At 36.6% G+C, this 25,779-nt stretch overlaps 1 protein-coding gene across 1 annotated transcript in view; it reads left to right on the plus strand.

Annotated features, from left to right (window-relative positions):
- The window catches only part of ZNF438 (zinc finger protein 438), a 55,102-nt gene that overhangs the window by 20,527 nt on the left and 8,796 nt on the right, over positions 1-25,779 (plus strand). Inside the window, exon 3 of the mRNA XM_059818627.1 lies at positions 15,141-15,197. Within this exon, the coding sequence (XP_059674610.1) occupies positions 15,170-15,197 (28 nt within the window). The 5' untranslated portion in view covers positions 15,141-15,169. The remainder of the gene's footprint in view (positions 1-15,140; positions 15,198-25,779) is intronic.

Consider the following 25,779-nt stretch of genomic DNA (forward strand, 5'->3'; position numbering starts at 1 on the left):
GTTATTTCTGGCCATTTACAGACAGCATGCAAGTTCAGGGATGGAAATAGCTTATTTGCAGCTCTTACTAACTAGTTAAAACATTTTCTGTCCTGCGTAGATAAATATAGGAACAAAAGATGCCTGATAGGCTTAGCTAATGTTGAGTTTTACTACCCAGTTTACCACATTTAGAGACTACTATTTAGCAAATGAAGAAAAGTGGGTTAAGTATAGTAATACACATGCTGGCATTTTTTCTGTGCCAAGAGAAAATGAAGCCTCATGACATTTTTAACATTTGAGATTAAGTACCCCCCAGAATTTTTTGAAGTTCTGCCTATATTTTTAAGGCTTTTTAATTGTATGATTTTAGATGAATGGCCATGAAAATAGAGAACTTAAACGATACTTTACAATTTGCAAGGAAACAGGAATACACTGCATCTTTATTATACATGTGTTTCTCCTGTGTAGAAAGAGTTCTGTTCTTGCCATCTGGTCTGGTTCCCAAAGTAGTTTTATGCTTTCTATGTGATCTGCTAAATGTATATATAATGTCTAAATTTGTTACTTATTGAAGGCTTCTTTTAAAAATCCTATCCGAAATTTTGCATTTCAGAAACTTAAAGCTTATTCTTGCATCTGTACAAAACGAATTTGGTTTCCAGTCTGTGGATTTTCATCACCTTTAAATACAGTAGGTGTTATAGCTATTGCAGTGGACAGTTTTGCAAATAGTTACAAATTATGTATTTATGTAGCCTGAAATATTGAAAAAATGAGTTACCCATTTATCTTTAAAGATAATGGTCATCAATGGAAGTACCTATTTTTTAGATTAATCAAAGGACTGTGGGTTTGAATGGAACTCTTTGTCATTGGATGTTTCTTTTTTAAGGTTAATTCAGTTCAAACTTGTAGCATGATCGTTGACATTTACATGCTATGGATCATGAGGCCTGCATGCAGTAAGTGAATTCACACAGATCAGAAATATCTGTAGAAGGAAAGTGGGAAGTGTCTTTGGCAGTTACCACCATTACTTTTTCTTTCCTCTCCTCCCTTCCCGTGCTCTAAAAAAAAAAGTAGTTGGTCTGGATGAACGAATTTTGATGCAGATGATGATGCAGGTAGTTGGCATGCGCTCAGTGCACGTGTAAAAATACAAAGTTTGCAACACAGATCTTACGTTATTTCACTATTAGTGAAAGGCAAATGGACTTTACAGAGAGAAAGTGAATGTGATAGAAATAATATGCAGGGTTTTCTGCTTTGCTGCAAGGGAAGCATTGATTTTTATTTTTACAGAAATGCATTCTCTAATGTTCTTTCCATATTAAAACTCTTACCTAAATCTTTATGGGATGTTGTGTTCTTTGTCCAGACTTGTATATTTCTGCTATTTAGTGCTAATTTTTTGAGATAAACAAAATGATAAATTAAAAAACCACCAAATCATAACTTTAAGGAAAATGAGAGTGGATCCAAATAACTTGTTTGTTAAAATATTTTTAATGAGCATTTACCGGAGAACCTCTGTGAAAACTAAAATGTCACAACAAAACCTTATAGACTCTTCTGTGGTTTTGTATATTAAACATTCTGTTGCCTACTTTAAGAGTTCTTACAATTCAGAAGACAAGTAGACTGGTACTGTGCCAGTGTTTTAACTGACAAAATATATTGAAGGCTTTTTATAAATGCAGTTCAGATCCTAGAAACATGAGTAGTTCCTTAAAACTAGTTCTGTATTGAATAAAGGAAAATTAGGAGAATTCAGCCTGTTGCATGTACAGAGAGTTTGTGCTGATAAATCAAGTGGCCACTGATCAATTTCTGGAGCTTCTAAAGTACTTGTTCATACATACATACAGATATGAGAGACAGTTTTCTAACAAATAAAAGCCACATTATTCTGTTAAATTCTGTACAGGTTTTCTTCCTGATGCATGTAGAATAAATAGTGCAGATGTGTTAGGAGTTGTGAGCTAATTTCGCATGTTAGGAGCCACGAACAAGTTCTGCATGCACATATCTCCTGCTTTAATCTTTAAAACAAGAGCAAACTTAAAAGCAAGGAATACTTGAGCGTAAGAGTCTGACTAACTTGACAATTGCTTGTTCATTTAGATACTCCCAGAGCAATTCTTCTCTTAGGAACCATGATTTGTTTGGTTAAAACAAGGTAAGAAGGGAAGTGAAGTTAGCAGTACAGTTTAAAGAATGGGGAGCAAGCACTACATGGCTTGGAGACAGTTGGTTAAAGATGTAAAGATATTAATAAAAATCTGTGGGCAGTAGAGTACAATAGAGTTCTTTAAATACAGAGGGTGTTCTTGAAGGATACAAAAGCTTGGTAATGATAGAAGTCCAATAACGGGCAGGGATGATAAATTTCTGTTATGCAGAAGAAGGCATAAATATTCAATAAATATTATGTTCTGTATTGAGAAAGAGGCTGGATTATGCTTTTACATCTCACCTCCTCCATCATTAGTGATGGAAAGAACGTATTATCACTGTACCAGCAACTATTAATGTTAAATGTTTTTAAGTCTGCTGAACTGACACCTACAGATACTAAAAAAAAAAAGCTTAGAACCTATATGAATTACTAATTTTGAGTTTTAACAAAACATGAAACAGTGGAAAAATTCTAGAAGGCTGGAGGGAAAGGAGAACTAACGTGCCCAAATTTAGAAAGTATAATATGAGCACCTTGAAAAGGCAGATGGTAGTATGCTGTCAGTGAAGATTTAAAGAAGAATTGCATGATTAATGCTCATCAGAATGGGCAAGTCGGCCCCCAGCTTGTACTGCTGCATGGGGTTACTCCATGGAAAGGCGCTTGCATTTGCCTTTGCCATTGTTGAATTTCACAGATTCCTGATAGCTCTTTTCTCCAGCCTGTCTAGGCTCTTCTGTGTAGAGGCCCTGCCCTCCCCATTTCATATCAGTTGCACACATGCTAGGAGTGCACTTTATTGTGAGTGACATTAAAGGTGCTTAACACTGTTGGCCCCAGGATTGATCCCAGAGGCATACCCCTGGTAACTGGTTGCCAGTTGAACTTTATACCACTGATCACCAGCACCCTTTAGCCTGACAGTCCAGCCAGTTTTCCATGCACCTTAACATCCACTTTCCAGTATATATCTCACCAATTTGGCTGTGAGGATACTGTGGGAGACCATGTCAAAGATCTTCATAAAGTCAAGATGAACAATACCCACTGCCCTCACTTTATCCACAGAACTAGTCATCTCATCACAGAAGGTAGTTGGGTTAGTCGGGTATGATTTACCCTTGATAAATCTGTGCCGTCTGTTCCCAGCCTCCTCCCTGTACCTTGCATGGCTGAAAATGGCTTCAAGGAAGCTTTGCTCCATAACCTTTCTGTGGACTGAGATTAGGCTGGCTGACCTGTAGTTCCCCAGATCGTCTTTCTTGCCTGTCTTGAAGATGTGTGTGCTGTGTGCCATTTTCCAGTCTTTGGCAATCTCCCTTGATGCCATGGCTTTTTAAAAGATGATAGAGTGCATCCTTGCAGTGACACTGACCGGCTCCCTCAGTGCTCTTGGATACTTCCTGATCCTGTGGATACGTACATGTCCGGTTGTCTTGAGCATTCTCTTACTGAATCGCATCTTCATCCACTGTTGGTAATGTTATGTTAGTACCTCAGTCTTTTCCATGCCTTCTGTCCCCTGGTCCCCTTCTCCATTAAGCATTAGGCCCACATTTTCCTTAGCCTTTCTTTTGTTGCTGGTGTACTTGCAGAAGCCCTTCTTGTCACCTTTCCCATCCCTTGCTACTTTCAACTCCAGGTGAGCTTTGCCTTTCCTAACTTCCTTGTGCATCCTTGAGCAGTATCTCAAATAGTTAAAACTCTACTGAACTTTAGAGACACTTAATGACTACCAAAGTTTGAATTTGGCCATGTAGGAATTAGTGCCACTAATCAAAAAAATAGGTGTTTGCTTATTTAAGTACCGTACGTGAGGAGAACTTCAGTATAGGTGTCCCACAGCATGGTTTTTATGGGAAATTAATGAAAAGGTACTGTGTGTCAAGCCACAAAAGCATAGTTGCTTTAAAAGCTTGCTCATGCTTAATTGCTTTTCTTTTGAAGTACTAATTCAGTTTGGTCTTGCTTAGTTTGAGATTTATCTGAATGAGGAATACAAATATCCTTAGGAACAGAAGGCAAATCTGGAGGCCCATAGAGAAAGAAGAATGTTCCCAGGGTTAGCATAGTCTGCACACCACAGCTGGATGCTGGACAGTGGCCAGGAATAATTTTGACATGTTTATTTCACATTTTTTCTCTGTGAACATGTTTTGAGGACACTTCATTAAGTATATCTGATAGTCTTTGAAGCTCTGTGCCTTTAATATTTTTTTAAACAGCAAACAGGGTGGTGGATACAAAAATGAAAATTACATTGGCAAGGAGTATTAGCACAATGAAAACAACACAAGATAAGTGAGTGAAGGCAGTGAACTAGGACAGGTTAGACTTTGATTTATTCTTTTTTGTATGTTTATCTGTGTGAAGGTTTTTGTAATAAGAAGGTATGTTTCATCAGTAACATTGTGCTGATAGACAGTAATAAATCCTGCAAAAAAGGTATAATTTAAGTAAATGTAAAGTAAAAGTACAGGTGTCATTTAAGTAAATCATGGAATATGGATATACACTTTGTCTTGCAAATGTTATCCTGTATACTGCATGGTGAATGCCTTACCAGTTTGAACAACAGCTGTTATTTTATGTTGCTTCTGGATGCTAATCAATCAAGCAATGTCACCAAATCTAGATAAGCTTGTGGAATATTTTTGTCTGTCTAACTTTTACGATTGCTATTAAGAAATGTGTTTATACCAGATTGACTAGAAAATATACTCTGTTACGTTCTGATTGTCACCTTGGCCCAGCAGTTGCTTTGTCAGTTGTGTCAGACCTCTGGGAGCTCTCAACCAGGGAATTGGGGCATTCCATGCAGGAGAATCCATCGAAGCAGTGACAGTCCTTTCCTAGAAAATGAGAGAGATGTGACTGAGCAAAGAATGCAGGTGAACAGCTGAACTTCTCTGCTGGGGTCTCTATGAAATATTTTGGGCAGCAGGGAGGGAGGATGCTACCTCTTCTGCATGTGCTCAGCACACAGCTGGGTGATTGCATCTCTTGCTGCAGTTTTCGCAAGAGTTCTGCAACTGTAGTCCACTTCTTCAGCTGTCAAAGTTGAACTGCCCTTAATTTTGCAAGGTAGCTTTGACACAGTGTCCAGTTCTGGACTCCCCAGTTCAAGAAGGACAGGGAGCTACTGGAAAGGGTACAGCAAAGGGCACCAAAGATGATTAGGGGACTGGAACATCTTTCTTATGAGGAAGGGCTGAGGGACTTGGGTCTTTTTAGTCTGGGGGAGAGAAGACTGAGAGGGCATCTTATTAATGCTTATAAATACTTGAGGGGTGGGTGCCAGGAGGATGGGGCCAGTCTTTTTTCAGCGGAGCCCAGTGACAGGACGAGAGGTAATGGGCACAAACTTGGTCATAGGAAGTTCCATCTAAACATGAGGAGGAACTTCTTTACTTTGAGGGTGGCAGAGCACTGGAACAGGCTGCCCAGAGAGGTTGTGGAGTCTCCTTCTCTGAAGATACTCAAAACTCACCTGGACACATTCCTGTGCAACCTGCTCTAGGTGAACCTGCTCTGGCTGGGGGGTTGGACTAGGTGATCTCCAGAGGTCCCTTCCAACACCTATCATTCTGTGATTCTGTAACATTGGTTGTGTGTTGGCAATTCTTTTTATCTACAAGTATAAAACTTATGCAATATTCTTTGGGTACTCACGGTCACAGAACTTATATAAAATGTGACCTTTTCATTTTTGCACTAAACTTGGAACTCTGAGTTTTATGAGGGAATTTCAGTGAGATTATGCTTTAATTTGTAAACTTAACATTTGATTATTCTTCCAAAGTAGGACAGTTTATTATATGCTTAGGAGGCAGTAAAGGTGGAAGTCATATAGAATTTAAGTTCCGTACACCAGTCATTAGATTTTTATGGGTTTTTAAGTGTGACTTGTTAAGTACGTATTGCTTTCTGGTGAGTAGGATCATGTTTGGGAAACATAGGATATAATTCAGAGTTGGGCAATGTTTTTAATGTTCAGCATTGTTAAGAAAATCCAACTATTATATTTACATCGCTGGTTGTAAAAGTATATGTGTTCTTAAAGCATACTGGGCACTCAGCTATCCAGAAAAAATGGTCCTTAGCCCTGAAACACGGTCTAGGTTAGCAATGTTAGAGCAAAAGTTTGGGGGTAGAATCAGTGTAGCACACAACCAGTCAAAACAGTTCTTAGCACACCATCTGATTAGTTATCTGGTACGTTTTTCAGTACAGGGCAATCTGCAAGGACCAGCTGTGCCTCACAACAGTTACACATTCTAAAGTGAATTCGTCGTCTTCTGTAGAATTTGGAGGTTATTTTTGAGTTCAGCTGAAGAAAATAGGCCTTTTCCTTCAACGTAAGAAACTAAGTATTTCAGGGTATAATTCTTACTAAGAGCTTTTTTTGTTTGAGAGAAATTAGGCCTTAGAATCTAGTATTCTTTGATTGGACTTAGGCATTGGTCAGTGTTACTTTTTTTTTTTGGCACTGATAGCCTTTTTTTCTTTGTTTCTTTAGCTTCCGCCTTAGAAATGTGTGTGTTACAGGTGATCCCTTTTGGGGGGGGATCTTTCTCTTAAAAGTCGTTAGTTGATAGGCAATTTAAATTCTAACATCCTGGAAATCCATACCGTCTTGGCCTAGCTCATTTATTGCTTGATCAGGCACAGTCATCGGTTTGCCTTCTCACTTTGTCCTCTATGCCATGTAATAGTAAGCTCCTTTTTATTTATTTTTTTCCCAGTTGTTGAATACTTGTTTTGCTTGAGTCTGCAAGTAAGACACATTGAAGTTACAAAAAATACACTGCATTTTAAAAAGTATGGGGGATATTGCTGCACAAACATAAATGTCAGAATGTAGCTTTCTCACTGAAAGCTGTCTAGCTGACTGAAAGCTGTCTAGCTTATGTTTTAAGTAATTCTGTAGTGGAAATTTTATAGGAGCAACTAGAGATGTGCTCACTTTACTTATTTAGTACCATGGCAAAAGTTAGTGCTACGCTCAAGTTTGCATCTGTAAAGTCGGAAATAATTCTATTATTCGAGTCAGAATTGCAAAGGCAATTCACCTCGCAAAGTTTGGAGTGTTTTTTTGCTTATTGTCAGCTGTTGGTTACCTTTCTTCGAAATAGAACATTAACAACATGCCCAGACTTTATTAAAATAATAAAAACACTGTACAAAATCCTTCCTGAATGACACAATAAGTTTTATCTTATTTTCATCCCCTGAGGGATTCAGGTTAGTGTCCAAATAACCCAAAATACCATAGTCAAAATAGAAGAAGTGATTAGGAATTGATTGTTTCTTGTTTAGTCTTTCCATAATTTAAGGGCCAGCTATGATTCTGCGAAGACTTTAGTGCCACATTTCAAACTTTAGTCAGTCAGATTGTGCAGGTGAACGTGTTGTACTCTTGTCTTAATCCTTAAATTATTAATGGAATTCTAAGGGCTGTGTTATCTGAGACATTAGAATACATTTTGACTATGTGTGAGTAAGTTCTGAGGTACCAAATATCAATAAAATATGTCAGGACTACCAAATTAAGAAAATGGAACACTTGCTCTCCTTTCAGCATTGTGGTCCTGGCTGGTTATTTCCGTAGTCTAAATTGATAATTAACAGAATCTTAAAACTTCATTTTCACCGGAAGATTGTCATTATGCTACCAGTAATAGCTTATTCCTCAAATGGCAAAGTTGAGGAAGATCAAAAAAAGCAAGTAATATACAAGTAATGTTGTTTTTGTCTTTCCTTTAGTCATCTCTAATTATTTTGGTTGGTACCTTTGTCATACATTAACCTCATTCTACTCTTTGAAATAACCCGTTCATCTGTAGTGTAAGGGCAAGTACATAAAAAGTATATATGGCAATTTATTATAAAATATCTTTGTTCTCTGTCACTCAGTCTCATTCTCTTTACTCTTTCAGCATAGCATGAAATACAGGAAGGTGTTTTTGAGCACCTTTTTAGCACCAATTCTGAAGCGTGGTAAGAACATTGCAGCAGGAATTGCTGGAACAATCTGTCCTACGTACATAGACCAAATGTTACTGTGATTTTTTCAGGCTATCCTTTGTTCTTAAGTGGTAAATAAAATTTCATTTCTGAAAGGCATTTCTTGATGTTGGAGGTTTTCAAGACCTGTCTGGACAAAGCCCTAAGCCCAGTGTTGGCCCGACTTTAAGCAGGGAAGTTGGACGGGATGGCATAGCATGGTCCCTGCCAACCTGAATGATTATGTGAGTAGCTGTGTACACAGTTGCAGATATTTGTCTAATTCTATGTAAGTTTTATTATAACTGCAATGAAATAGCTGTTCAGTATTTGTGATATTGTTTATCTGAAAAGAAAGCTAATGCACTGCAGCAGATACATAGTGTAAGATAAATTATGTATTCTGTCCTTATTAGACCAAAGCAGTCATTAATTATGAACAACAGCAAAGTCAAAAAGTCTCACAATTTAATCAGGCATTGCAAACTGAAAACCATAATGGTGTACTGCAATTCCACTATGAATGACATTACATATTCCTAACAGAATTGTAAGATATATAAATTATGTCTTATGAAACTGCATTATAGAGAATCCTGGCAAAACTTCTTAGTGGTTTGGACCCAAGCAATAAATTAATGCTTAGTTTAGGACTGGGATAACGTTGTGGGGGGGGGGGGAACAGGAGTAGAAGGAATTGCACAGTTTGAATTTTAAAGTAAATTCTAGAGTAGTCATTGCCAAGTAAGAGTGCTAGATGTTTCTGTTTCTTGATTTTTTTCTAAATACTAAATTAATTTGAATTTAAATTTTAAGAACTATTGACAGCATGGATTTCTTGTAGTACCTTACAAAAGGGAAATGAGTAGTTTGTGTTTTCCAGAACTATCGTTTCCAGCTGCCCTCAGAGTCAGTAAGAAAATGTGACAATTTGTACTGATTCATCATTTCAGTTACTTTCACAACAGTAAGATCCAAGACTATATTTTAAAATCAGAAGCTTTGACCTTTTAATACAGAATAATGGCAAAAATGTCTAATACAGATGTGGAACTCATACAGGACTCCAGTTTGCGGCATTCAGAGCAGTACTACTGAGAAGGTATTTACTAAAGGAAAACATAAAATGACATTCTATTGTTTTAAATTGGAAATTTGGAAAAAAAGATGTTATTTTTTGGCATTCTCTGAATTGTTTAATATTAGGCTTAATAGCAACTGTGCTGTTCCTTGCTCTTCGTTTTTAGTTTTTCAGAATGGAGTTGTTTTCTCATATGGAAAATAGTTGTGGTTATTTACAGTTGTAAAAACTGTTCAACTACAATTTATTTAATACATATGCATTTCATAAAATGAAGACGAGATAATTGCTCCTTTTTTGACCTTCTGTTCTCCCAGGTGTCCTTTTTGAGAAACTTAGCTTTTATAAATTTTTCCTCAGGTCCTTGAATTTGCTTTCTTGGACCTAGTTAGAGTTGTAAAATAAGAATTTACTGAGACTGTATGCTGGACTGTCTGCGATAGTAGAAAATCTGTGGAACATCCCCATTTCTTGCAATGTATGTGCTAGTCTTTATTCATACAATTGGAAAACCTTAGAAATTGGTTTCAAAAGTTTTATGTCCTCAAGAAAAGCAATCACTTTTCATTTGCTTTTTATTTTAAGCCAAATGTTGAATTTGCCCTATGTTGTTTCATAAATAAGGTTTTATTATCAGAAACATGTTATTGAAAGTAGCATAGAACCTGTCGTGTAGGCACAGTTCCACTCTGACAGATGGGCGTAGTGTAGGTATGCCAGCCAACCATTCCATACATCCCCTAACAGAGTATGAAGGGAAGAATTTTTGCCCAGAATTGCCACTGTGGCATTCAGTGCATGTAAGGCTTGAAGTTCAGGAAATGTGCTCAGATTGGTCTATCTCACAGGATGACCAAAAATTTAAAAATAGCCTGGCGTTTAGGTTCTGCTGGCTTTGTATTGGGAAAAGTGACCGGTTGCAATGAGGCTTCTGTTTCTTTTTGGCCGTCTGCTGAAGTCACCTAATGGGCTCAGCCAAAGGAATTCTGCCACGGACACACATTTCTCCCTGATTAATTACCTAAGTATGGAAGCATAAGCAGTGTGTAATTTCTCTTATAAGAAAGCTGTTGTTTGTGACTACATGTGTATCTCTTCAGATATAGAATAGGAGGATGAGGATCTGCTGATGTAGGATGAAAATCTAGTGCGAAAGTATGATTTAGAATAGAAAATTTTAAATAAGAATAAATCAGGCTTCTGCAACTGAAGATTTGGATAGTGAAATGCAGAATATTTTTGCAAGTTTTCAGAAATGCAAATAAGCTATTGCTTGGTTATTGGGGTTTGGGGTTTTGGAGGGTTTTTTGTTGTTTAAACAAATTGGCTTTATGCTTTGTGCTTGATTTTTTTATAAAGTAGCCAAGCACTGCAGGCTTTTGGCAAATATATTTGCTCGAACAAATGCTTGTGTGTATTACACTAGTCAGTCTTCATGTCTCGTTTTTACCTTCCTCAGTATTTTTGCATAGCTTCAATGTTTTAATCTTTTATTTCAAGTCTAACTCAGCCTTTAAATACAATGGATTTTGCTAGCTTTCCTGGAAGTTATGCTGATATGATTCATTCATATTTTTGGGGGAGCTTGGTTTCAGTTGAAAAGTTTCTAAATTTTGGGAAATAATGGTTGCATGGCACTGTCATTTACAAGATGGCACAGTGTGTGAAAGAACAGGTGTGAAAAATAAAGTTAATAAAATAGCTTTTGAAATATAAATGGACATTTCATGGGCTTCTGTTAGGAGAATGTCTTTTCTGAACTGTAAGTGTTTAATTCTTCTTTTTAGCTAAATGTTTTCCTTCTGAAATGAAATTACATCATAATATTTAACTAACACTTCTTTACATGCCTAGTTTTAAATTAAAATTCATAATTAAGCTTAATATGAAATGATAAGATTTGATTTAATGCTTTCTTCCAGTACCTGAACTAATGTTCACTGCATTATAAGGTGCAGCCGTCATTGAGAAGCTTTGTTCTTTTAACAAAAGGTACCAAAACCAAATTCAGTTAGGGTCATAGTGGTTTAGTTTAATACTGTTATGATAATAAGTACTGTAATTACTTTCAGATAGTTCTTCATTCCCTGAGGATGAGATTTTTAGTTTTAATGCCTGCTTAAAGCATGAGAATGACAGTAGAATTAATGTCATAACCTTTACAGCCTATTTATTGTTTTCTGTATAGTATCCTAAAGGATTTTGTGTAACATCTAAAATAAATGCCTTAGTATGGACAAGCATCAAATTAGGTTAATTGGGTTCACCTGATATTCAGATTAAGTCTGTCTATCAGGACACCAATTTCATATAAAAGACCTGTGGGTGTCTTTCTGTGAAAATTGCTTTTAAATTATTACATGTATATGCTCTGCTTCCTTTGGTTATTAAAGACCAATTTACAGAGTAGGTTTTTTCCATTTTATTTGATATTTTTGTTTCTTCTGGTTGAAAATTCATTTATCCTTTCATTCTGTGGTAACATAAAGAGTAGTGTAGGCATGACAGAGCTTATTTAGTGGCATTAAGATAAATTTTACTTCTTAATTCTGTCCAACTTCAACTCCACTTCACTTGAAATTCTTGTAATAGATTTCTTTTCATCTCTGAGCAGTCAGCAGCAGATTTCAAGAAAACTATTTTGAGTACTGGAGTACTGTGACTTGAATGATTTTATTTAGTGTCTTCCAGCAGAGTTACAAACTGAGCAAAACAGATTTTAAGATTATATAGAATTCTAAAAGTTCTTTTCATTGGGATAGGCTCTTAGGAGGAGAAAAATTGATGATAGTGCCAGATAGAAGTAATCAACATCATCTTCTTGTGTTTGAAAATAACCAGTATTGGACTCAAATATAACCAAGGAAGACTGTAAGAATGTTTGCCTCCTCAGTATTCAATAAAAACAATGGGACATCCTGAATTATTAGTGGGGTCCAACCTAAAATTTGTTCTGGATGTAAGACTGTAAAACAGGTACAAAATTTAGTTAATAATTTTATTTCTAAGATTGGCTCTTTTTTGAACATCAACATGTTTTTTATGGGAAGTAGTCATGCCAAGCCAGTTTTATAGTCAAATGAAAAAAAAAAGTCTGCTGAGGGCGGGTGTAGGTAGCTGTATAGATGTTATATCCCTCAACTTCTGTACTGTGCATTGATTCAAAATTTGAGAACTGTTTGAGAAGACTACAGTTTGTGTTTAGGACACATGTCAAATGCGTGTTGCTATTAAGTATCTGTTAACATGTTACAACCTAGCTGAAAGATATCAGAAATTGTCAATGAGAAAGGAATGTGAATCATTATATTTGTAGTAAAGTTGTGGTGGGACTGGTTCCAAGACTAGCCCTAGACAGTGATCAAAAACACAGTATAACTGTTGATAAATTTGAAAATAGTGTAAAATGCAGACAGGACAGTCACACAAATTTATGTGGTTTACTTTGTAAACTGTGTTTGTATTCAAAGAAAACATGCTTTAATACAGTCATACATACAACGATGGATAGAAAAATTTGAACGGTTGATAAGAAGAATCTTGCCTGGACTTCAAAATCTTGAGCTGTTCAGTTTTTCCAAAAAGGAAGGTTACTTGATAAAATATCTGCCCAAATAAAGCACAGTGAAAGGTTCTTTGGTATAACAACAATAAAAAAATTATTCCTGAATGGCTAGAAGAGGAAAAGTTAAGTTTAGAAATGATGCTTTTTTTTAATTTATTGACAGTAGCTGATCAATGTACTCATCTATCAAATAAGCACTGGATTTTCTAGATCAAAACCATTATCTTAATGCAGTTAGGGTTGAATTCAAATCAGAGATGCCTGTAGAAAATGTTTGGATTTGTATGGTCCAATTTTCTGTCCTAGTGTTAGGGTTTGTGAATGCTTGGAAGATGTGGAGCTTGTATTTCCACATGGTGTTCTAAGAATTATTGATCTGTATCCTGGTTTGCTTGCTATAATTCTAAGAAGACTTAGTAACCGTAAGTGGGGCACCCTCTTAAATGATTTAATGCTCCCTACAACTGTGAGGGACCATGAAAACCTATAAAAATGTGACTTCAGAGTAATAATTTTGAGAACCTTCATTTGAACATAATTTCTTACATTGTTTTTACAAGAACATGCGTTGCTGTAACTACTTCAGTATGTTTTTAAGTGTTGGAAATCCTAAAGTGGAATAAAAACTTCTGACTTCAATTCTGTAAAAAGATCTTGTTGAGCAATATGGCCTTAAAGAAAAGTGTCTTACACTGTGGGTAACAAGCTGAAAATCCATGCTGGTTCCTAGAAGTGTTTTGCCATTCCAAAATTACATCAATGTGGTCTGTTCCATTCTTAGGTTAAGAGGGAGTTGTCTATATGTTATCATGATGTGAAACTACATTTAGATGGGCCGACATATGTTTGTGTACTGGGTCTGACAGATCAGAGGTTGACTGCTTAAGTACCACGGACAGAGGCTCTTTGAGGCAGCCTGGGATCTGCTGATAGGCCTCGGCAAACCTGTGCCAGGAGGTGCTGGTTGACATAGAAGAGCTTCTTATTACATATGGCTCAGCACAGAAGATACAGGTACCAAAGAGCCTCACCTGTTTGCTGTGTGAGAGATCTCCTCACAGCAGCCCCACTCAATTTTCTTTTATGCTTTGGTATTGCACTTCCTGGAAATGGAATTGGTTTTGCCTCTTTTATACTTTACTGCTGCCCACAGAACCATGTCCTTCCTGGAACCTCTCCATTGCTTTTTGAGAGTCAATTGCATGATAGTAAAAACCCCGTATTAATTACCAAACACAAAAAGTGTCAGAATTTGTCTTAACTATTTTTGTATTTATCCAAAAACAATCTTTTGGTGCTTCATGTGCTCAGAAGGGGGCTCTTGAATGCATGTCTGGAGTGTTCTTTATGTAAGATTCTACTGGCTGTTAAATTGGCCAGGAAAGTAAGCAAACTCCACATCCACACAGCTGGCTCTGCTCATGGGAAGTGTTATAGATATGCAGTGGTATGAAAGCCTAGATCCACATAAACCCACAAGTAGTTGGAGTTCCATCTGTGTCAGTCCATGGACTTGTCTGTTACCTTCCCAAAGCCTCCAAATGCATCAGGAGGACAAGAGTTTTATACCCTGTGTGACTTCTAACATGTTAGTGGTGGTCAGCCGAACCAAACTATTATGCAGCCATTCCAAAAGGTAGACCATTTTATAATCAAGAAAATCTAAGTGGATAATAACACAATTTTATATTGTCATTATATTACACTCAACACTCAGGTAAGAATCACGCTTGACCAACACAGTCTGACTGCACTGAAAAGAAATAGCCAAGTCTTAAGTTACTGGGTGGCCACTTGATGTAATGCCATTTTATGTCAAACATTATGCATCAAATTTTGTGGTAAGTACCAACATTAAATTCAGGAGAGCTGGCAGTGTAATGTTTGCTTAACAAATGCCAGCTAATATCTTCATTGTAGTATGCATGGAAGATTCTGCTTCTGAGTCAGTTACATGGGGTCCATGCATTCAGATGTTTGAAGGAAAATGATTGCTTAACCCTTTGTTGTCTGATTCTTCAGAATGTCACATTGGAATTCATTACATGTCCTCTTTGCTGGCTTTAATGGGGGTTTTCAATTACAAGAAGCCTAAGTTAGGACCCAGTGTTGAAATACAGAGAGTGCATATAAGGGTATGTGTAATCCAGAGAAACGCTTGGTTTAAAACTCTGGTGGTGTTTTGCATGAGGTATGGGCATACTGGGATCCATTCTGAAATATAATTTTGGAAAACTATTGCCATTGTCCTATTTTGGTTTTTTTTTTTAGTTTCTGAAAAATTATCAGAACTTCTAAGTATCTGTATTTCTTCTTTCCAGGAACATTGTCGTAACTATTAAAGGGCATAATGCAGAATTCTTTAACTTTTTCTGCAGGTATAGTATACTTTCTATACTTTTTTTTTTTAAGAAATTAGATGCTTGTGATTCAAAATGTGGAAGAAATTTTATCAACTTTAATAAATCACTGTATAACTCGTGTCTGCTATTCTACCCTAATATGGTTAAAAAAAAAAAGTCATTGTACTGCAGCATTTATCACTTTAAACAATCACAATAGCTAAAACTGTTTTCTTCTTTAGGACATTGCTAATTACTGTTACTACCTATAGTTGAAACTTGAAATATATAAAACTGCTTCTTGTTTGATTCAGCAGAATGAAGTGTTCAGGGTTTAGTACAATTTATTAATCCTCCTATATTTGAAAATTATTGTCATATTTGACCCACATATAATTTGGAGTCAATCTATTTGCAAGTTATGCTACAAGACTAGCACAAACAAGAAAATAAATATTTTCCTAGTATAAACTTAGATTTTTAGATTTTAAGAGCTTTTTCTTCAGCATTCCTATCCTTACTAACATTTTTTGTGTTTGACTATGTTTCTCCTATGTTTTGTCTCTTCAAAAGTAATCTTTTCTTGATTTAGTTTTCAGTAGGATTAGCATCTTGAATTTCCCTCCATTATTAGTAAGGATATTTGTGCTGCAACTGTATTCCCAAGCTTCTAAATGTGTAGCCATAACTTCAATTTCCTTTCCCTTTTGATCTGTGTCACAATGCTAATGTTTAAATACTATTTTTAACTTGAATGACATTTTTAATGATACTTCTTAAATGTGAGTGAATGTTTGATGGATATGACGTAAGCTCTAATGGACCTTTCAGAACCATTGCAGGTTGTCAGTTAAGTTTCCATTGTTAGTACTTATGTTAATTAAGAAAAGCATTATATGTTACTTAACTTGAAGCCTTGAGCTTTTACTGTCATGTAAGTTTATACTTACCTGTGTTGTGAAGACTGAGTATTTTTATGATAGTGTAATAATTCTGAGGAAGCTATTCCAGGAGGATGTCATGCAAATTGAACTTAGTTGATGAGTTCTGTGTCTAGTGGGACTATTCTTTCAAGAGAGACAGTACTTGCTGTTGTGGAAAGCTTTCCACCCTGCAGTGTGCTCTAAATCCCTACGCTTATGACTCAAATAATTAATTCTATTACTTAAAAGCCTTAACTTAATTTTTCCTTTAAGTAACAGGAATTTGACCACTGTTATAGTCAAATGGAATGTGTTACCTTTATGTTAAAGCCATTTCTGAATAACAGGAGGACAATATAGGCTGTGAAGCTGTTTGCAAACTTGAAACTGGTGTATAATTCACTTTGTGACACAAGCCTGTTTTAAGACTTGGGGTTTTTTTCCTAAATAAAAATCCAAAAAGATCCAGACCAAGAGGACTATCAGTGTGAAATCATGATATTCTACAAAAATACTAGTCTCAGTATATTTTTTTTATTCTTCTGCTATCACTCTTCTTTGTCCTCGTATCAAGCATCACTTTTGTTTCCTAAATGCGTTATGGCATTTTGAAAATGTTGAGACTATTAGCAATTTACAATGATTTATGTACAACTATAACATTGGTACATTTCTTACAAATAAAAGGTTTGAAAATAAATGGTATTGGAAATAGAACCTATCCATCAGTTACATTCAGTATAGCATTTTTGTCAGTCTTTCTGTACTTTGAAAGTGCTTGTTATTTTTCAGTTGAGTATGGAAGTAATGGTTAGTGCAAGTTCTTTGACAACATAAACCCTTCACTGGTACTATTTGTCATGTAATAGCAGGAGTTCTGTAATTTGATACATAGTCCTTCAGGGCATCTATATTTTTCTCAATTTAAAATATTTTATAAGAAAGGTGATTATCATTTATGTAACAAGTAATTGTAAGTCCATGTTCAAACAGATGCAATTTTCTGAATAATGATAAATATTTAACTTCCCAGATTTTTATTTTTTCCTAGGAATTATGAAATTACCATTGAAGCATTATATTCTGTCATTCACACTCATGTTAATATTTGCTGTTGAGCAGCTGCTGGGTTTTTACGTAGTGCTCCAAAATGACATAAATTACCAGTGTGCCTTAGAGAACTGAAATACCTTTGGATGAGTGGCACTGTCAGATTTATAAAATGTTTTTGTTAAATGAGTCTAACATGAAAAAATTGTGTATCTTACACAATTATTGCGCAAAATATAAGGCTGTCCTGGTTTATCTAGGAATTCAATATCTTTTTGTCTTTTTTTAAATATACTTTGGAAAAGTATATCACGGGCTGAAATCACAGTTTTGCTCCTTGGGTATGTTTATTTTAATTAAAAAAAACCCATATAGTTTTTAAAAAAGTCGTTGTATAGTTCAGTACATTTTGTATGCATGTTAGTATGGTCATTTGGTGCAGGGAGATCCTAAACTTCAATTAGCCATGTAAATGTGTTTCTTAGCATCAACTCTCACTTTGCTGGAACCCCTGCTGCCTTTATATCATTAACATAAATGCAGGTGCAAATAGCATTTATGTACTTTGATAGAAAGCAGTTGGAGACATTTCACTGTGGGACACAACACTTTCAGATTGTGTACATCTGTTCAAATAATGTATCCAAGCCAGTGACATGAATGCAAGGATAAAAACATCTGCCCCTGAGACCATTTGCCATACAGCAGATGCTTACATCTTTATTTATGCAGATGGCTTGTGTGTTGAGCTGAGCAATGATGAAAGCAAGAAAGTTTGACAAAGATTTCAGGATATTGTTTGGGATGGGGAAATATGTTTGTAACAGTACTTCTACCAAAAGAAGAACGTCTGTTATAAATACTGATGGTTTTAGTAACATGGACGTGTTATTTGGGACATTAACTAGATTAACACAAAATCAGTAAGGGATTTTTTTTAAGAAAACTCTCATGCAAAAATTGTACTGCAGTTATAGATACTAAGTAGTTTAATAGAAGTAATTACTTTTAACAGGAAGGTTCAATTGCTTTGTTTGAACATGTTCTCAAGTTTTTACAAAACATTGATTTGACTGAAAAGTTTGCAAAGGTAGAATATTTTGAAATCATAACATAATTTTTCGTGAAGTTGTTCGGAGGTTGTGTGCGGTGCTGTAAAAGATTTAATGACTTTGGGGATTTTTCAATAGAAGTCGTATTTAGTGTTACAAAATTATTAAACAAGTAGTTTAGCCTTTCTGTTGTTTGAAAATTACTGTAGGGTAGTCGACGTGAGTCGCAGATCTAAACTGAGCTGGCACTTAAAAGAAGGAACAGAAGAACGTGCCCCGGTGTGGAGTCCCGGCCGCAGCAAGGCTTGCCCGGCTCCGGCGGTGGCCAGAGGCAGCGGTGACGGGCGCCCGACTCCCCCTGCTGGACTCCGCTCCAAGGGGCTCCTTTGTCTGCCGGCGCATGCCAGATACACGTGAATTTAATTAGAAATGTACTGATATTTCGGCACAGGGCAAGTTAAGGACATCGTCTTTGGCCTACATTCCTGTTGACTACATTCCTGTTTTCATTCCCTTGTATGCTGGCACCCATTACAAGTGTTTGCTGATACATTATCACTTATCAGCAGTGTATTCAATCAATTCCTTTACAGCACATCCAGTACCTTCTTTTGAGAACTGGTGCTGCCTTTAAGCAATAGAGTGGCTAGCATGGACAAGCTTAGCAGTGCCAATAAGCATTGCAAATAATTGTAATTATGCACAGGGGAAGGGAAAACATTCAGATACTGTAATTAAAATTGCTTTCTGCTACATCCTACTGCCAGAAAGGCCTAGCTATGTTCAGGTTCAGCAGCAAGTGATAATTTTATGTGTTCTGAAAAATAATTTCTTCCTAGCCAGGACCATAGTCTTTCTGAAGATGGTTTAGTTTTCCTATGCTGCACAGGGCTGTGTCTGTCTTTGAAAAAATACACATATCTATTTGAAGTCCTGTGGAGATCCTCTAATCTTTGTTTTTGTTTTAATCCTTAGTGGAATTGACTACAGGTAGCAATGTTTTGCGTATCTCAGCCAGACCTGTAGAGTCTTTTTCTGAAGAAATTTGGGTCATGAAGAAAGAAAAGAGGGGACAGCTAGAGCAAACAAAAACCCTGGCTAGAGATTCCCCATTCAAAAGTTAGATCACTTAGGTCATTTTTCAAAAGAAACAAGCTATTTACAAAATTACTCAGAAAACAGTCTCCAACTATCATCTAAGTTTAACAGTGTGTTCTGTGTTCGGGCCCTTTCTTTGGGGAATGATAAACCCTGTGCATAGTTCATACTGGAAGACTCAAAATAGGCCAGGCCAAGACTGACAGTCTTCTGATCCTCTGCTCATCTTTTATGAGGGAGCACTTTCTGAGGTTTGTACTACAGAAGTCACCATACAGATGCTTTTAATGCTTCCAGTAAAATATATTTGCTCTATTGAGCCAACGTGGTGAATTAATTGTTTTGTTTTCTCTTGCATACATGCTCTCATCAGAAAGAAGGGCTCTGATTTTTCACAAAAAAAAAAAAGTTATACTCTATAAAAGGAATAACAATTTTGCTCTTCTCTTGTGTTCTCTGTTTGCACATCAGTATTTGTGAAAAATAAATTTTGGGAGTAAGAGGCATAATTCCCTTACTGCAATCAAATGTATGTGTTTTCTGTCCCATGGAGGGAAGGGAGGAGGGTTGAACTCTCAGTAAGACGAAGATAGATTCTGTTCTCAACTTGTTTGAAAGGGGAGCAAGAGTCTAGTCAGAAAATATTTCATGATTTATTCATAAAATGGTTCTACTTGACCTTTTTGTGCTCCATAGTTTCTGAAGAATTCTGTCTTTGTTTTTGTAGCAGACCTGGTCATTATTGTTTCCTGCACTTAAGGAGAAAATAAGTCTATTAATTACCACTTACATTAGGCATATCAAGATTTTGTCCAGGTTGATGTGATCTTGATAGTCCTTTTTAAAAGGACTTTACATTGACATTGACTTTACAGTGAATGAATTACTGTTTAGGTCCATATCTTTCTTGAAGCTTGCTAAAAGAAATTTCAACTGGTAGTTCTCCCAGAAAATAATTTTTAAAAATCCAATTACAACCTTTCCTTTTGAATCTTCTGTTTATCCCCACCTTCTGAAGTACCTAATTTATATTTGCAGTGCCATTGAAGGTTTATGAATTACGAGTTTGTGACCAGTGCTTCCATCCCCTTCCTTCAGCTATTTTCTGAACAATTAGTTCTCCCAAGTGGCTGCATCACTGAAGTCTTGCTTCACAAATCTCCAGGGATGGTATCCTCTATGGAACACAATGACTAGGCAAAACTAACAAAGATAAAACCACTGGATTTGCAGTGATACCAAAATAATTTCCATTCTACCTAACTGAGTCCTGTCGGAGCAGCATGGTTCCTAGATAATGCCCACCTGAAGTTTGACATGGTTGGTTGCTGAAACTAGTAGAGGCATATAGAAACTGAAACACAGTCTTTGATGTATCTAACAGTATCTCTCAGACAGAAGTTCCATGCTTATAGAGAAAAGAACCAGTGTTTTCATCTTTAATAGTGATTTGTGTGGTTGAAAAGGCCAGGTACCATCTTGAGCCCATAGATTTATCTGCATAAACCTTATTCGTAAGTTCTCTTACTGCCATAGTGAGAAAAATCTGTGTGTGGTTTCTTCAAGCTGTAAAGGTGGAAAAAGTTATTAATAATTACAGGTGCTTTATGTCTAGCTCTCTTTATGTCAGTTTTCATTTCCTGATATGAAAATATTTTGATCTGCTTAAAACCTATTAATATGAAATGAGTAGCTTATAACTTGAAAGACTGTGCCTTCAAAAAAATGGAAAGCTTTTAAAGTTCACAAACACTGCATGAGAGGTGTTAAGAGAACATATGGATCTGCTAATAAATGCATTTTAAATGCATTGGAAAAGAGTGTTTAAAAATCTCTTATGTATTTATGTTCTGACTTTAGGAAAGACTTCCAAGACTTTCTTCCTTTATATAGTAGCACAGAAATAGCTTTTTTTATAGGAGGTTGTGTTAAGCCTTGCATTGCCCAGATTTTATATAAGATGTTGCATTTGAATATTGATGTGGCTAATACACTTGATATTACAACTCAAAAAGGTTACCTCAAAGCTGTTGGCCACTTGTTATTCCCTATAGAAGCAGGATTTCATACATATTTTAGAAGTTACTTGTGTGGGGACAGTACGGAGATATGTGAAATCTTAAATCTATGAGAAATCTGAAATGGTGTCTTAGATTATTATTGTTGCTAATGCTAATAATACAGTATCTAGATGCATTGATTTCTTGATGTGTTAACTTTTGTTTAACAGATCTGCTTTTGCGTGGGTATTGTTTTACGTTATACTTTTCTCTAAGGACAGAGATATTGGAGCCAAGATGCTGGCGAGATTGTGTTGGCAGAAAGAAGTCTTAATTGCAGAAAGAAACCTTAAATAGAATCATAGAGTGTTTTGGGTTGAAAGGGACCTTTAAAGGTCATCTAGTCCAATACGCCTGTAATGAGCATGGACATCTTCAACTCGATCAGGTTGCTCAGAGCTGACCTTGAATGTTTCCAGGGATGGGGCATCTACAACCTCTCTGGCTAACCTGTTCTGGTGTTTCACCACCCTCATTGTAAAAAATTTCTTCCTTATATCTAGTCTGAATCTACCCTTTTTTAGTTTAAAACCATTACACCTTGTCCTATCGCTACAGGCCCTGTTAAAAAGTCTGTCCCCATCTTTCTTATAAGCCCCCTTTAAGTATTGAAAGGCCACAGTAAGGTCTCCCTGGAAGCCTTTTCTTCTCCAGGCTGAACAACCCCAAGTCTCTCAGCCTGTCTTCATAGGAGAGGTGTTCCATCCTGATCATTTTTGCAGCCCTCCTCTGGACCTGTGCCAACAGGTCCATGTCTTTCCTGTACTGAGGACTCCAGGTCTGGACACAGTACTCCAGGTGGGGTCTCATGAGAGCAGACTAGAGGGGGAGAATCACCTCCCTTGACCTGCTGGCCATGCTTCTTTTGATGCAGCTCAGGATACGGTTAGCTTTCTTGGCTGAGAGTGCACATTGCTGGCTCATGTCCAGCTTTTCATCCACCAGTACCCCCAAGTCCTTCTCCACAGGGCTGCTCTCAATCCCTTCATCCCCCAGCCTGTATTGATACCGGGGGTGCGTTGCACTTGGCCTTGTTGAACCTCATGAGGTTCACATGGGCCCACTTCTTGAGCTTGTCCAGGTCCCTCTGAATGGCATTCCATCCCTCAGGCGTGTCCACCGCACCACTGAGCTTGGTGTCGTCTGCAAACTTGCTGAGGGTGTGCTCGATCCCACTGTCTATGTCGTTGATGAAGATACTAAACAGTACTGGTCCCAATACAGACCCCTGAGGGACACCACTCATCATTGACCTCCATCTGGACTTTGAGCCGTTCACCACTACTCTCTGGGTGTGACCATCCACCCACTTCCTTATCCACTGAATAGTCCATCTATCACATCTATCTCTCTCCAATTTAGAGAGAAGGATATTGTGTGGGACTCTGTCAAAGGCCTTACAGAAATCCAGATAGATGACAAAATGATAATGAAGCAACTCCAATGTATACTTTCAAACAGCAGAGGAATGCAATTCTGGAAATTGAGAAAGTGGAGTTACGTAACAGTAGGGATTATTAATATTTTTTCTCCATCCTTTTTTTTTTTTGCATATGTTAGTTACTAATTTTCTGGAAAGTAGATCTGTATAAGCTTTGGCATATATCAGTATATGGTTGATAGTGCAATAAGGCTGTTTTGGGGAAGAAAAAGACTGAGTTAGACAGGAAACTGAAGAATTTCCCTAAATATGAGCTGTGTACCCATGATCTTGGATTACTGTATGTCATCTCGCTAAAATGGCTGTTGATGCCAAAAATAGTTTTAGCTTTTTCCCACACTGAAAAATGTCACAGAAATTTTAAGGTTGAACATCTGCTTTAATGGAGTCCAGTTAATGTCAAAAACCCATTTTTATTGTGTAACGTTGTTGTTGCAATGCTCTCTTCTGCTAAGAGGAGTGTTTTGGAGACTATTTAAGGAATCCAGGAAGTATCCCACTGCTCACAGAATTTGTTGAAATTCACTATAATCCTAATCCCTTAAGATAATAAACTTGCACAGACTTTAAAGCAAAGACGACCTTTCTAAATGATAAAATGCTTAGTGCACAACTAGCAAATCACATTGATGCTCAAATCAGAATTAATTATAAATAGCTTTAAAGAGGTCTAATATTCTCTTTTAGAATTTTAACAAACTGTTTCATCTTGTTCTTCCTGTGGTATACCAGAACATGTTTCCTAAGCGTATTTGTACATTCTGTATCTTAGTGTTTATGTGAATGATGTACTGTGATTTTTCCAATCTTTTACTAGAATACTTTGTTGATTTTTCTAATCTATTTTAAATTGCACAAAAGGTCTCCTATGTAGACATAATTATATTACTCTTCAAAAAATCAGGTACTAAAAAGATAAATGCAAGATACGAGGTTATCCGTGTGGCTTAAATGCTTCTCCTTTCCAAATCACATGTAATAGTAATGTTCGTTACCCATCTTAAGTCTGCATTTAATTCCTATATCCCACCCGGACTCTTGGCCGAGACACTTTCGAAGTCTCAATTTCTAGTTCTCTTGTCCTTTTCCTGCTTGCCATGTGGATATCCTAGTTTCTCTTCCACGCTGTCAGCTCAGCAGTTAAGAGGTAAGGAGAGGCCATTTCCTTGTGCCGACTTAAGTGTTTGGACCTAAAGCTATAGTTTTAGGAAAAATCCAACCCAGCCTGAAGCAGGAGCACTTTCAATAGAATGTAATCATTGGAAAAATTAGCTGCTTAAAGTATCTATTGAACACATGCGAACAGCTTATAACTTTGCCAAATTTGGGCAGGTTTTCACAGACAAAAGAGTCATTGCTGTGTCAAATATCAAGGTCTTCGTCTAATGCACAGATGTGTTACTAGATTCTTTTCTTTTTTTTTTTTTAATGCAGTCATACCTGGGGATGGGCATTTTCTGTTGAAATTAATTCTAGAAAATTATCCGAGGCAAATACCCAGAACAACATTCCACCCAAATAATTATTAGTAGGCAAAGATAGAAACAACTGCAAATTAATTGTGGTAATGAATAGAGTTGGGCACTCCTGATTTGTAGGCTTTATTACCAACCTTACTTCATATAGGTGTGTAGCAAAACTAGTTTTGAACACAGAAGGCCAAATTCTGTTTTCTAGAATATCTGCAGTTCCATTGATTTATGTGGGATTACAGAAAGTGTAAATCAGCATAGAATTTAGCCCCCATGTTCAAAAGCCTCACTAAAGCTGCCGAACCTTCATTTTTCTGAGCTTTTTGTTTTGGTGCTGTTGACCGTCTGCCATGACACTGAAGCTAAAGCATCCCATCTGTTTACCACATTAACCAGCTTTACTCAATTATTAAGCTATCACCTTGCATTTGGCGTGTAATATATTCGATTTTAAAACATTTTTTGAGGAGAGAAAAATGGCAAAGAACACGACGCAGTAGCTTTCTAAATGCATTAACTGGACGTTAATGTTTTATATTGTCTTTTTCTGGTTTTTGTTGGTTTTGGGGGTTGTTTGGGGTTTTTTTGACCTGGGATCTATTTATAACTAACTGAAGCACTTTTGCAGGTGGTGTTTTTTTGCATGCTAATCCTGCAGAGAAACATTGTGTCCAACAAAGTATGCTGGGTCAGCAAAACCAAGAAAGTTGTGCTGGCAAGACAGTATCCACAGGTATTTAGTGTCTATCGAGATTTGGCAAAATGAATGATTAACTGGTGTTGACAGAAATAAATCTAGTATTGTCTGTTGGAAAGTTGTGCATTTTTTTTCTTTCCCATGGAATAGATATCCTTCCTTTCAAAGTCAGCAAAAGACTTAGCAACACAAACATGCATTTAATAAAATATTTCGTTAATCTTTTTCATCTGTATTCTGCCTTTCCCTTCAACACAAGATGATCCTTTTTTTGTGTTATTTTCTGTCACTTGTCCAGTCATGCACAAATTAAGTACATACCTACACAAGTGAGGTGGTCCTACAAGGGTTATTTAAAAAATTAACACTATCACACAGTGGTTTCTGGCATTTTGGTAGTTTATTTTAATGTTCAAAATAGACCACATTAGTGGAGAAAATTAAATTTCTTCTGATGCTTTCTACAGTGTCTGAGATCACCAATGTTACATGCTTTACATAAAAAACAAACTGAAGGATGTACAAAAAGAAGGCAGAACAGCATGGAGTAGATCAGACTTTAAGTTAGGAAGGGAGGGGAACCATGAATGAACAGCAGCCCCATGGAAGACGTTCTTTCTTCCAGAGGACTCTTCCCAGCATGGCTGTATCAGAGACTTCGATGCATCGTTGATTTTTTTATTGGTGTATCACTGCCCAGTCCTATACAATTTTAAGGTTATTTAGAAGGGGTGAAAGCTTATGACATCCTGCAAGTTTCTGAGTGATTTCATATTTGCAGGTACTAGCATGGTAACCATTAATCTTTTAACAGAGTCTTTTAAA

The sequence above is a fragment of the Gavia stellata genome, chromosome 6, assembly GCF_030936135.1.
Source record: "Gavia stellata isolate bGavSte3 chromosome 6, bGavSte3.hap2, whole genome shotgun sequence".
Lineage (NCBI taxonomy): Eukaryota > Metazoa > Chordata > Aves > Gaviiformes > Gaviidae > Gavia > Gavia stellata.